General features: G+C 37.9%; 2 protein-coding genes across 6 annotated transcripts in view; both read right to left on the bottom strand.

Moving 5' to 3' along the window:
* LOC126590622 (receptor-like protein 3) overlaps positions 1 to 13,299 on the bottom strand; it is a 51,499-nt gene that overhangs the window by 17,344 nt on the left and 20,856 nt on the right. The gene's annotated exons all lie outside the window — the stretch shown is intronic.
* On the bottom strand, positions 8,160 to 13,111 carry LOC126590624 (uncharacterized). 4 transcript variants are annotated; one of them, XM_050256108.1, is made up of 3 exons: positions 12,549 to 13,108; positions 8,621 to 8,694; positions 8,160 to 8,480 (listed from the first exon to the last, which is right to left on the bottom strand). In XM_050256108.1, exons 1-3 carry the CDS (start codon positions 12,645 to 12,647, stop codon positions 8,207 to 8,209), a joined length of 447 nt encoding a protein of 148 aa, XP_050112065.1. In that variant the 5' UTR covers positions 12,648 to 13,108; the 3' UTR covers positions 8,160 to 8,206. The 4 variants fall into 4 exon arrangements, 1 of the variants encoding a protein (XP_050112065.1); XR_007612109.1 differs by lacking the exons at positions 8,160 to 8,480; positions 8,621 to 8,694 and adding exons at positions 9,531 to 9,619; positions 9,715 to 9,975 and having other exon boundaries at positions 12,549 to 13,111; XR_007612108.1 differs by lacking the exons at positions 8,160 to 8,480; positions 8,621 to 8,694 and adding an exon at positions 9,531 to 9,619 and having other exon boundaries at positions 12,549 to 13,111.

Consider the following 13,299-nt stretch of genomic DNA (forward strand, 5'->3'; position numbering starts at 1 on the left):
TTCAAGCTTTGTTTTATTTTAGTTTAATTCAAATATCATATCTTTTTCGTTAAAGCTTCTTCATTATATTAGTTTCAATTTAGTTAGTAAGAATTTTAGAATCAATTTGATCTTTGTGGAACGATATCCGTGCTTATAAGCTATACTATCATACGATTCGTATATTTGCGAGCACTAAAATCCGAGACATAATGGGGTTAATTTTGATTGTCTAATTTTCGCAACAAAAAGCTAAAAACACTTTTGCCATTGTTTGATAAAAGTGCTTCGAGTAGAAAGTGTTATGAACTAATAGAAAAAAAAATTTATAGTTAAAAATAAGAAGTATAAGAACGTATTACATGGTTTAAATTGACTTTGGGTTCGTGCTTTCGGAAAAGCTAAAAACACTTTTGTCGTAAAAAATGGTTGTTTGATAAAAGTGCTTCAAGGAGAAAGTGTTATGAACTAACAGATGAATAATTATATAGTTAAAAATAAAAAGTATAAGAACGTATTAAAAGGTTTGCATTGACTTTGGGTTCGTTCTTTTGGAAAAGTTAAAGAGACTTTTGTTGTAAAAATGGTTGTTTGATAAAAATGTTTCGAGTAGAAAGCGTTATGAACTAACAACGAATAATTATATGGTTAAAAAAGTATTAGTGTTACGTGAAAGGGACCTATAAGTCAAGGTTATGTGCTCAATTTTTCCTCTCTAAATGCCATTTGTATAAAAAAAAAAAGGCACAGTTACGCGCAATAATGATTTAATATAGAATGGCGTAGATGTACCATGCATGAATTATTACACTACTATGTATTTTTTTTCTTGAGAAATATGAAGGGACTCTCTCAAAAGTAGAAATCTTCATTGATTATATGTCACTTCATGTTTTTTTACACAATGTTTTATAATGATAATACGGAAATTAACGTTAAACTACGAGGTGACAAAAATAATTCCTTAGCATTTCTCTTTTTTTTTTCTTTTTTCTTTTTGTCTTTTGACTTTGAAATTTCAATGATATAACAATTAACACAAAGAATGCTACAATTTTGCAGATGGACACATGGCCACTTATCTAAGTTGATTCTCAATGGTTTAATTAAGTCATGAGCAAGGAAAACCAATGGAGAATTTTGTTTTCTTTTTAGTTGGGTAAGATGATTTATTCAAACCAACGGTCCAAACTATTTATTTATTTAGTCTTCATTTATAAAATATTTTTGCAAAAAAAACAATTTAATTCGAAACTATTTACCTATTTGATTGTCGTGATGAAATTTTAATATTTCTTAGAACATAGTGTTTGTTAATTTTTTTGAACTTAATTATATGTCTCAAACATTTCTGTCATGAATAATATTTTTTTAAGGATGATGAAACGCAACTTGAAAAATAGACATTTCGAATAGTTGAAGTTTGATGTGAAATAGGGCCCTGAACTAGTCTCTATTTTTATAAAAAAAAATGGAGATCTTTTTTAATAAGGGGTCTATTTATATAAAACAGAAGAAACACACACATCTCTTTAGTCCCATATCCAAATGCATAAAACGCTTCATATTCCTTTTCTTCTTGATCCAAGTCAAGCTGATCCGGCTTGATCCAAGTCAAGCTAAAAAGGTGAACACAAACGGAGCCAAGAGTCTCTCGGGCTAAAAAGGTGAACATAAAACGCTTCATATTGCTTCAGACCCTCATTTCTAAAAAAACAAAATAAAAATAAAAAACCCTGACAAGGTAAGTACCCGTACCCTACCACTTGAGTTGTCCCACAGTTGTTTATTTTTGTTTTTTGATTTTTTGAGAAAAAGGAATATTGTGATGTGAAATAACTGTAAATTACGGAGACTTCTAGGTGCAAAGATTGGTAAATTTATTAAAAAAAAAGTTGAGATTTCACCATACAACTAATTGACAATATGAGGAGTAACCTAATTTACATAATGTGGGATTCAGTCTCAACATTTACAATTTTCGCATACATCTTCCATATTCTAAGTTGTATTATTACTTGCACTAATTCGAAAGCGGGGACCTGCAAAGTATCGGGTTGCTCTCAACGGCAGTGCATTGAGGTGAAGTCTCGGGTTGCCCTTGGGCCTCAACGGCAGTGCATTGAGGCCTTGGACGAAGACTCCGATAGTGTCATTAGCATTCTGTCGGATATATGATTTCCTGAGAGGTCGGAATCGTCTCTCCAAGTTGGTGAGGCTGGAATCTGGTCAGGAATGATGCCAAAGAAGTTAGTCGTCGCTAAGATCCATTACATACTTAAGAAATAAGTGTAGAAAATGTAGATAGAATTCAAAGCATCAATTGCACGAGAGGGTTCATACAAGATTTTCGGATTATTCCTTTCCGACTTTGATGACTTTAGAGACAAGGCATCAGCTTACTACTAATCAAACAAAATAATGATCATATGTGCAAACCAATAATTGAGCCAACCCGCGACTTCAGCGTTTTAAGTCCACTGTTCCAATTCGGGTAAAGACAATATGTCGGATAGATGATTTCCTGAGAGGTCTGAATCGTCTCTCCAAGTTGGTGAGGCTGGAATCTCGTCTGGAATGATGCCAAAGAAGTTGTCGTCGCTAAGATCCATTACATATAAAAGGTCGTACCCAGTGCACAAGGCTCCCGTTTTACGCAGGGTCTGGGAGAGGTGAATGTCGGCTAGCCTTACCCCCATTTTATGGAGAGGCTGATCCATTACATATGTAGAAGAAAAATAAGTGTAGATAATGTAGATAGACTTCAAAGCATCAGTTGCACAAGGGCATCAAAAGTTTGATGACTTTAGAGACACGGCATCAAAAGTAATCAAAGTTCTAGAAACGGTTCATCAGCTTACTACTAATCAAACAAAATACTGATTACATGTGCAAACCAATAGTTGGGCCAACCCGCAACTTTAGCGTTTTAGATTTATTGTTCCAATTCGGGGTAAAGACAATCTAGTGCCTCAACCGAGGTTTTTAACTTTTTGATGCGGGGCATGCTTCAATTGAGGAGACATGCTTCAACTAGGGTTTTCAAATCTTGCACTAGGAGATAGTGAGCCATGTTTTTCAATTCATATTAATTCATATGTCCCTTCGTATTGCTATAGTTTTCACTAAAAAAGTAGGTTTAAAATGGTAGGTGGGTTTAGATATTTGTCCACAATATTTGAAATTTCTTTGCTTTCATGTATGCAATATATAGAATGAAAAATCAGTGGTAGAGAGTGAAAATAGTTCACATTACAAGGTTTACGTACTTTTTTTTTTTTTGGTAAAAAAGAAGGTTTTACATACTTTGACAATGAGTCCCACAATACTTGTAATCACTAGACAGGTTTTTTGATGCAATCATCATGCAATCAAGTTAAGGTAATTCGTGCATAACGTAAATAGGAGCCACTTATAATTTCGTTTTTATTTTCAGTTTTCACTTTTATGAAAAAATGAAAATTAATATATATTTGGTAACTGTTTTTAGTTTTCAAAAAATGAATATTGACAGCTAAATTTTTTTGAGTTTTCAAAATGGGAGGTGAATTGTCACTTAATACTACGGTTTAATGATATTTTTGTTCACTTGTAAGTTAGACGTTTTAGATTTGATTCTTGTCAAAAGCGAATTTGGATCACAGTATTGCTACCACTAGACCGTATTACAAAGTGGCTATTTCTAGCTATTAGATTGAATAAACCAAACAAAATTCACGGCAATAATTAAACAGGAGTATATAAATAGCTAAGTTTGTGTGCGATTATCATTTTCCTTCAAAATTTGGCCTTATTTTTAACTTGCTTTTTTATTTAACTTTTTTGAAAATTGAAATGATTATCAAACAAGTAAGAAAAAAGTTTTCCAAATTAAGAAGAGAACTTAGAAAATTTAACTATTGGATGACAACCACCATTTCAACTGGATTAGTCGATTCAGATTAGAATTTGTTGATGCACAAAACCGGATGGTCTTGGAACAACGTAAATCCGACCGTGAATCTGCATGAAATGTAAATGACACAAGAGTTATCGTGGTTCACCCCAAGATTTGGGCTACGTCCACACTGATTGTATTGTATTTCTCTGTTGAAGAGGGAGAGAGAGAGCTTAGAGCTTAGGGGGTGTGAGGAAGCTTTGAGAGGGGGTGAGAGGCTTCGGGTTTGTGAGGGTGAGGAGGCCCTTTTATAGAATAAGGGCTCCTCCCCTAATTACATATTTGCCCATTCCTTTATTACATAATTACATTTAAGTCCCTCGAGTATTTATACGAGATCTAAATACGAGGCCCTAAATATGGTATAAACAGTAGTCCCCCAAGTCTTCAGTCAAGAGAGTCTTTTGGCTGGAGACTTGAAATTTAGTCCATGTGTGGGCCGAAGTAACTAGATGTTGTCTTGAACTGATGTTCGATATGAGGCAGTGCTCAATCTGAAATGACGCTCACCTAGAAGTAGCATACACTGCGAGGCTGCTCGGCTCGTGGCTTATGTTGCCTTGGCTAGCTCGGTTTGCGGCGTTTGAAGGTGAGGGAGTCCCTTTTATAGAATAAGGGATCGCTCCTTAATACATAAATGATGGGTGGTGCTCTCTCTAATGAAAGTGAGGGAGTCCCTTTTATAGAATAAGGGCTCGTTCCTCATACATAAATGATGGGCTAGAGTTGATGCTCTTTAATGATGGTGAGGGAGTCCCTTTTATAGAATAAGGGCTCGTTCCTCAATATATAAATGATGGGTTAAGTCCCCCGAGTATTTTTCATGAGGCCCAGTTGAGGCCCAATATATGGTACATAATGTAGTCCCCCAAGTCTTCGGTCAATAGAGTCTGTTGGCTGGAGACTTCAAATTGAATCCATGTATGGGCCGAAGTGGCAGTTGTTCGGATGCGGTATTTGTATACCCTGCACTGAAGCTTTGTAAGTGAAGCTTTGAAGCTTTGAAGCTTTGAAGCTAGAGCTTTGTAAATTAAGCTTTTGAAGCTAAAGCTCTGTAAATTAAGCTTTTGAAGCTGATTGACATGAGTGATTCTCATGAATGTTTATGTTGATTGACATGAGTGATGCTCATGAATGTTAGCATGAGTGATGCTCATGAATGTTGACATGAATGATGGTCATGAATGTTTATGTATGATTGTCATGAGTGATGCTCATGAATGTTTATGTATGAATGACATGAGTAGTGCTCAAGTATAATTTGGAGTACTAGGCGTACTTTTGATGACCTGGTTGGTGCTATTTCAGGCCTATGGGCCTTTGCCCTCCACAACATGTCAGCCCATTTGTTTTGGGCTTTTCCCTTTTTTTTTTTTTTTTTTTTTTTTTTTTTTTTTTGACCCTCTGATGGGGTTTATATATATTACCCTCTGATGGGGTTTATACAGATGTCTCCGAAAGATAATAAAAATAAATTACATCATTCTGGTAGGGTGTTTATTTTTTGCTTTTGCAGTGTTTTTCTGCTGGCAGACAGAAGGAATCATAATAATAGGAAAATCTTTTGTTTTTCTTCTTTTCTCTTTTCCTTTTTTCTTTTCACTTTTGCTTTGCTCTTTTCTTTTGTTTTTGTTTTTGTTTTTGTTTCCTCTTTTCTGCTGCATGGTCCACGAATCCACCCCCAAGGCTCCATAATATTCTCCCACACTGGAAAGTGGAGACGTTTGGTGCCGACAAAATGATGGGGCATCTTCGCTTGTCTTTACATCATCTTCTGGAAAGTCAAAAGGCAGCTTTCAGGGCCACTAGCAGCAAGAGCTATCCTCTCGCCAGCGCGGCTCACCGGAGCTCGTCACGCTTCTGTCGTCCTCGGAGCTCATTGCGCTTATGTTGTCCTCGAGCTCAGAATGTTCAGTTATCATGCTGTGGACTTATGCTTTCGCTTCACTGTCAATTACATTTTGGTCCGCCGCCTTTAAGTGGCTTGTCGCGCGACTTTTGGCGCTTAGCTTTGGGTTCATGATCAAGCTTGGACCTTGGACGTTTGGGAGCCATGGCTTCGGGTCGTCTGATCCAGAAAACCAGTGGATCTGGACAGTACGATCAACGCCAGTGTGCTCTCTTCCCTTCCTTCCTGTATCTCTTTAAAAAACGGCAGCAATAATGATGAACTGTATAAGACCGAAGAAACACCTGTACGTCGTTACCGAGAACCGAGCTGGGTACTTCTTCAGAACCGAGGCTTGCAGCATGAGCCAGGGGGACCACGACAGGCAGTGCCCGATCAGGTACAGGCAGCCCAGTGTCCAGCTCTTTCCATTTGCATCGCCGAGCGGTGAGAGAGTCGACACTATTGCTGATGAAGAAGTTGATGATATTGCAGAGACGACGGTGGTCCGTCGAAGGAGGGAGGAAAGTGATCGGTTTTTCTGTCATTGTAAGCGACAATGTTGACGGGTTTGTGGGAGAGGTGAGATGGGTCGTCGATGTTGAAGACGAGTTTCTCGTTCCAGCAAGGATTTCCCGCATCCTCCAGCAGCAGTCAACACAAGCATAGACACCTGTTCATCCTTAAGGAGTTTCATCTTCAACTCCTTCAACGGCAAATCCAACCTGACTGTGAACGGTGGCGCTTAAGGCACCCCAGACGAACTTTTAACCATTTTAAGGCTGATTACTTTTCATCTTCAAACTCTCTTTTATTCGAGAGCGCACCGTCATACTCTGCAGTTTAAGCACATCAAACACTCTTCGGAGAGAATTGTCCAATTGGCGAAGCTTCTCGGGGTGATTGTGTTTTCTCCACTCGCCAATGTTGATGCACTTTTGAACAAACTTCGCTCCTTCCTCCATCTGTATTGCATAATTTTCTGGTCCTTCATTCCTCCAAGAGGCAACAAAGACGAAACTGATAGAGTGCTTTAAGCTGCTGGAAAACGAGCTAAGGGACAAGACCTACTTTGGGGGTGAGAGTTTTGGCCTAGTGGACGTGGCACTTATCCCTTTCTGTAGCTGGTTCTATGCACTGGAGACCTGTGGAAACCTGTGCATGGTGGAGTGTCCGAGGCTGGTAGGTTGGGCAAAGAGATGCATGCAGGGGGAGGGCGTGTCCAAGTCTCTGCCTCAAATTTGTCGGTGGTCTCGAAGACCGGACCTCAGATTTGTCCTGGTGTGAAATTAGTCTTCCTCTTTGGACTCGAAGACCGGACCTCAAAAGCTGGAAGAAGACCCACTCGATGCGGAAGAGCAAAGCCTGAGCTTGAAGGATTTCTTGACTCGGAAAGCTTTGGTTGTTGGGTTTTTTGCAGATTCACGGTGGAGGTGAAAAATTGAGAGAGAACTGACATAACTTTTCGTGTCGATTCCCACAGACGGCGCCAAATGTTGATGCACAAAACCGGATGGTCTTGGAACAACGTAAATCCGACCGTGAATCTGCATGAAATGTAAATGACACAAGAGTTATCGTGGTTCACCCCAAGGTTTGGGCTACGTCCACACTGATTGTATTGTATTTCTCTGTTGAAGAGGGAGAGAGAGAGCTTAGAGCTTAGGGGGTGTGAGGAAGCTTTGAGAGGGGGTGAGAGGCTTCGGGTTTGTGAGGGTGAGGAGGCCCTTTTATAGAATAAGGGCTCCTCCCCTAATTACATATTTGCCCATTCCTTTATTACATAATTACATTTAAGTCCCTCGAGTATTTATACGAGATCTAAATACGAGGCCCTAAATATGGTATAAACAGAATTAATTGTAAAATCATATCAACAACTATTTCATTAAGTATTCGTAATTGTGCACTTTTGATTTTTCAATGAATTTATTTACCTAAACAAAAGCAATTACCGTTAAATGCAGTAGTACTAGTACTTAGATGGCCTACCATGTTGATTTGTTTCACAACTGTATGTTTTTTCTTGACTTTAAAAGCCAAGCCACAATAATTAACTAGAAGAATGTTGAGGCATTATCTTCAGGGCTGTAGAGTCACACATATTGATTCTTTTCTATGTTGATAATTTCTCACTGCAGATTGAATTCAAAGGTTTATTAAAGTCTTGAATCTTTGTCGAGGTCTTCGACACTTTTGGAACGCATGTTGGGAGTATGAATTCCACATGTGGGAGAGGTTGAGAGTATGAATTCCACATCGGAAAAAGAATGGACTTTGCATGTACTTATAAGTAATTAAACTATTACCAATATTGCCAATTTATGATAGAACTTGAACTTACTCCGATGCATGTCACGTTAATAAATCACAATACGATTAATGGAAAAGATACAGAAACTCTAAAAAATCTCCCATGGATAGGAAGGAGCTATACCACAGGATGTTCTGTTTCTTCGCCCTAAAGAAGTACTGAAGTAGAGATTTTGTACATTGTCTAGGAATTGGAACTGCGTAAATCTTCGGATCTTAAACATGAAAGAGCCATAAGCTCCGAAAAATCGTGTGGTGAACCCAGGTGCGAAAGAGAAATGAAACCATGGAATTGGATTCCCATTGTCCAAATGACACGCCTCAACCTCGATATCCCCAAATATCAGGGAAAGCACGTGCTGACTAACACCCAAGGGTGACGAAGCCATTTAAAACATGCATGCAAATAAAGAATATATGATTAGAACGATTATACCAAAACAGGAACGTGTTCAGAGCATACAACGAATTACTACGAAAAGATACAAAGAAGGAAATGATACCTATACTGAGGAGACTCGAGGATAGCTAAGCCGAAGTGTCCTAACGATGGGATCATGTGTCTCGATCCTAACTCCTGAGGGGGGCGCAGAAACAGAAAATGTGAGTGGACCAAAATTTAATTTAATAATACTAATAATAGAAAAATCATTTTCTTTCTAAACATACTAACCCCCTGTTTTGAAAATATATATAATACTACATATAAGTTTTATAAAAACCCTAGCATGCAATGAAATATGTTCGTAAAATCAATATATGTAAAACCATGCTAAAAAATGCTAAGAATGTCGCCCGAAGGCAAATCCATATATGTCATCAGTGAAGTACTCCACCAGGGTTATCATAGTTGCCCGAAGGCAGTACCTGTTCATCACCCGAAGGTGAAGCTGCATAACCTGTCCATCACCCGAAGGTGAAACTGAATAAAATAGCCTACATCCACACCGACACTAGCCGTGGCTAGTGAAGTTGTTTGACACCGCTTTCGACGGTGAAGCTGGGGGTATATAATATATCATATCTCACTCCTCCATCATCTGTGTCCTATGGCCATAGACAATACACGTAGTGTGCGGATGTGCCATGTAATAACCCACTAGATAAGTACTAAAAACATATTTCAAAATCTCGTATCATAAATCCATGACAAATCATGTTCACAAATCTATAAAATAAATCATCTTCGTAACTTCATAATATAAGTCATATTCGAGATCAATAGAAATCCATATATGCAAATCCCATAATTCATAAATGTAATTTCAATAAAATCATGAAGATATTCCGTAAAAGCAATTAAACCATGAATTCGATATAAACCATAATTATATAAATCCGGAAAACATAATATAAAACGTATTAAATGCATGAATTATGAAATGCATGCTAGGCTAATATTTTATAAAAAATATTTAAGTTATGAAGGGGTCCACTCATTGATTTTATTGCCCGAGAACCGCTCGAACTATCGAGGATGTAATCCTTTCCTGCTAACGCACCTAAAACACAAATAGGGACCTTTTAGTAAAACTCTACTAAAACGTTATAATTTTGGAAAACAGATGGCAGATTCAGATTCGGCACGTCGAGGAACCTCGGGTTTTCCTCCAAGCGCTGTCGTGCGTGACAGTCAGCTGTCCCAACTCGCCAGAAAATCCAACAACTCTAAAAATTCTCAAATTTTACAGAAATGAAGATCTCGATGAGAGGAACAACCTTCATACCTATGACTTAGGCCAATTTGGCCAGGAAAAGCTTTAATTCCACTAAAACCTGTCGGAACCCTAGAACTAGGTGGTTCTTGATTCGACTCCAAACAAGTTTCGACGCCCCAACCACTGCATGGACTTTGTTCCTGAGATTGAGGAGAGTCTATTAATGGTGGTGGTTGACTGAGTTTGTGTCACGCCCCGATCCCGATATACGTCCAGAATCGACACATGACGTCACCAAATACCCGTATCTCAACCTACCCCGCCTCCGAGATATGTACATAGCATAGTTCAAGATCCAAATCTCATAGAAATTTTTGTATATTTTATGGTTGCATCTAACCTCCTCGTTAGACTACCTACGTACCCTCAATAGGAATCAAGTCATTCGTAGTTCATTGTTTCACTACAATCAATATCCATCACATAAAACGTTTTGTCCCAACAATATACCACAATGCATATTATGTGATAAATCAAAGAACAACGATGAAACACAACATATTTTCTAGCCATATTTATCTACAAGCCTAATCATAACAAATACATTGATATCCAACATAACAATCCCACATGACGATTAACATTTCCACTTCATCCATCACATAAATCATCATGTTTCACATATCACCGCAAATCATAGTATGCAACGTCTCAAAGAACGGTCAACAAAGCACAATGTTATTATCTAGCCACATTGGTCAACAAGTCTAATCATAATGGCAACAATCATAACCAACATCATTCACAATCACATCAATCAACATCACATATCATAGACCGAAATGCAGGGCTACAGCGACACGGTTTGGCCGAAGACTGCATTTCAGGAAAGGGGATTTTGGACCATCCAATAGAATCAAAGCACCAAAGGGGACTCCGGACCATCACTCAACGGAATCCAAATCAGGATACGATTCCAGACAATCACTCAACGGAATCCAAAAGAATACGATTCCGGACCATCACTTAACGGAATCGCAGAGTAAAAGGGATTTCGGAACATCACTCAACGAAATCCGAAAGGATACGATTCCGGACAATCACTCAACGGAATCCAAAAGAATACGATTCCGGACCATCACACAACGGAATCGTGGAGTAGAAGGGATTCCGGACCATCACTCAACGGAATCACGGAAGGCCAACAACCATAATGTACGAAGGCTCAAAGAAATGAGACAAGCACAGGTTACTTAATTTACAAAAGTTCAACAAAAGGGAAATTAGGCACCAATACTAAATTTAGAATTAATCAACGAAGCGGGAAACGAAACAATATCGAAGCAACAAATCCCCATCACAATGGTTAACGGTCCATTACTAGTCCTCACATTTCCTCACAACATGCCAATCATACAAATCAAACCATATTTCAAATATACACGCCACACCCCATTTCATAAACATATATAGATGTCTAAGTATTGGAAATAATAATTCAATAAAAACATATTCATAAAACCAATTCATATCCACACAGGATCATAATTATGAAAACATGGGTAATTACCAATATCACATATATTGAAGTCACTCATATTTTATCATATCATACCATCTATGCACATCCACCACCTTTCAAATATGCAAGTCAAATCACATATCGCAATCATCATCAGTACACAAGCCAAATCATGTTTAATAAACATAGGGCTATGGCTAAATATATAAAATTCACATTTCAATAGAAATCTCATTTATAATACCAAGACATAATCACATACGATATTAATAAAAGAAAATAAGTTAATAACCATATCACATATACTCAAGTCACTCTCTAACCAATGTAAGCCCACTAGACTTCAATTAGTCCCCCGTAGTACTAATTATAGTATTTAGAACGTTTTGAGACATGTTGACCAAAAGTCAACTCTCGTTCAACAATAGAGTTCACAACTCTACAAAATTCGATCCGAAAGATCCGCACATCAGATTTCGGATCCGCAGCTTCATAAGGTCCACATTATGCTCAAAAAACAACATACTAAAATCTCATCGCAATCCGTCGATTGGATCTCCGCCAATTGCTAGAATTAGGTGGCGGTTAACAATTAATTTGCCGTTGCCAAAAAAGGAAAATAGATACATACACATGATGTTAGCATAATAAGCATATATTAGAACACACGAATGAGATATCATGATTCATGAAGCTAAGCACACAAAGCAGAAAAATGTGCAATGGAAATTGCAGTTAGCAAGCATATCATAGTACCTAAAAAAAATGTTTAAATAAACCTATAAGGTATCAATAAAGATTATCGCAATGTCCCAATTATGGGAACTAATGGATACTCAGATTTTATCTTTGTTCACTCCACCGGCATACTTCAACTACATTACAACCGAACGTGTTACCGTTAAGCTGATAAGGTATACCTCTTTAAGACAATAGATGTTTGGGATCACCAAAACACAGGTATGGAAGTAATGCTGCAGCCAAGAAATGGGTTACAAAGCTCAACTCATTGATCAAAACACCAAGTAAAATTTAATCACAATGCAAATAAATGCCTCAACCCAGATATCAGATCTTAATCAACATGTAAATTTTAGGAACAAATCAATCTTCCCCAGCAAAATGCCATAATTGCAGCAAATGTAAGCAACAAACCTAACTATTAATCATCAGAACTCCAGAAGATCAACAAAGACGTCAACTTTAAGAAGAAGAAGTAGCAATTTAAAACAAAACTGAAAAGATTCTCACTTTTTCTTGCAAAACTTGAGGCATGTCGAAATGTTCTGTCATTCCGACTTGGCCCACATCTTCTATGTAGGAAAGCTTCTCTGCATAGCCCAAGGACATGGTCACTCTGATGCTTCGTATACCACCATCGCCCTGTACCTCTCTCTCTCTCTTTTCGTTTTTCGCTTTTTGTTAATCACATTCAAAGGCAACAGCAGAACCACACCAAACTTCGCACCCAAGACCAAGACACCAACCCTCGAACCCAAGACCAAGAGGGGTGCTGCAGGAGTACTTCACCATTAGGGTGGGATTTCTTCCAGAGAGCTCTCCCTTTCTAATTGGTCCCTCCCTCCTTTCTTAAACTCCCTTAACTTTTAACCCACATGTGAGAATTACATAATTCCCACAATCTATAGTTTACAACTTCAACGTTTGTAATTATACCGTTATAACTCGGACTCGCAAACGGCTTTTGCCTATGCGCTCGTGGCTTCGAAACCTATTCGAAAACATTACTTGTGATCTCAAAAGGTCAACGAATTTTTGATAATTACCTTCCAAACTTCAAACTTCGTAACTAATTTAATTAAAATCTAAATCCAAATAAATTAATATAATTTCTCAAAAATAATATAAAATCTCAATAATACAAATATTTAGATTATAATAATGAAATCCAGGAACGGGATTTCACAGTTTGCTTCAGGAATGACGGATTGCCGCCATAAGACCTGTCACACCCACCGGTGCTATTCTCCACGAAATGAAA

The sequence above is a fragment of the Malus sylvestris genome, chromosome 11, assembly GCF_916048215.2.
Source record: "Malus sylvestris chromosome 11, drMalSylv7.2, whole genome shotgun sequence".
In the NCBI taxonomy this organism is placed as follows: Eukaryota; Viridiplantae; Streptophyta; class Magnoliopsida; order Rosales; family Rosaceae; genus Malus; species Malus sylvestris.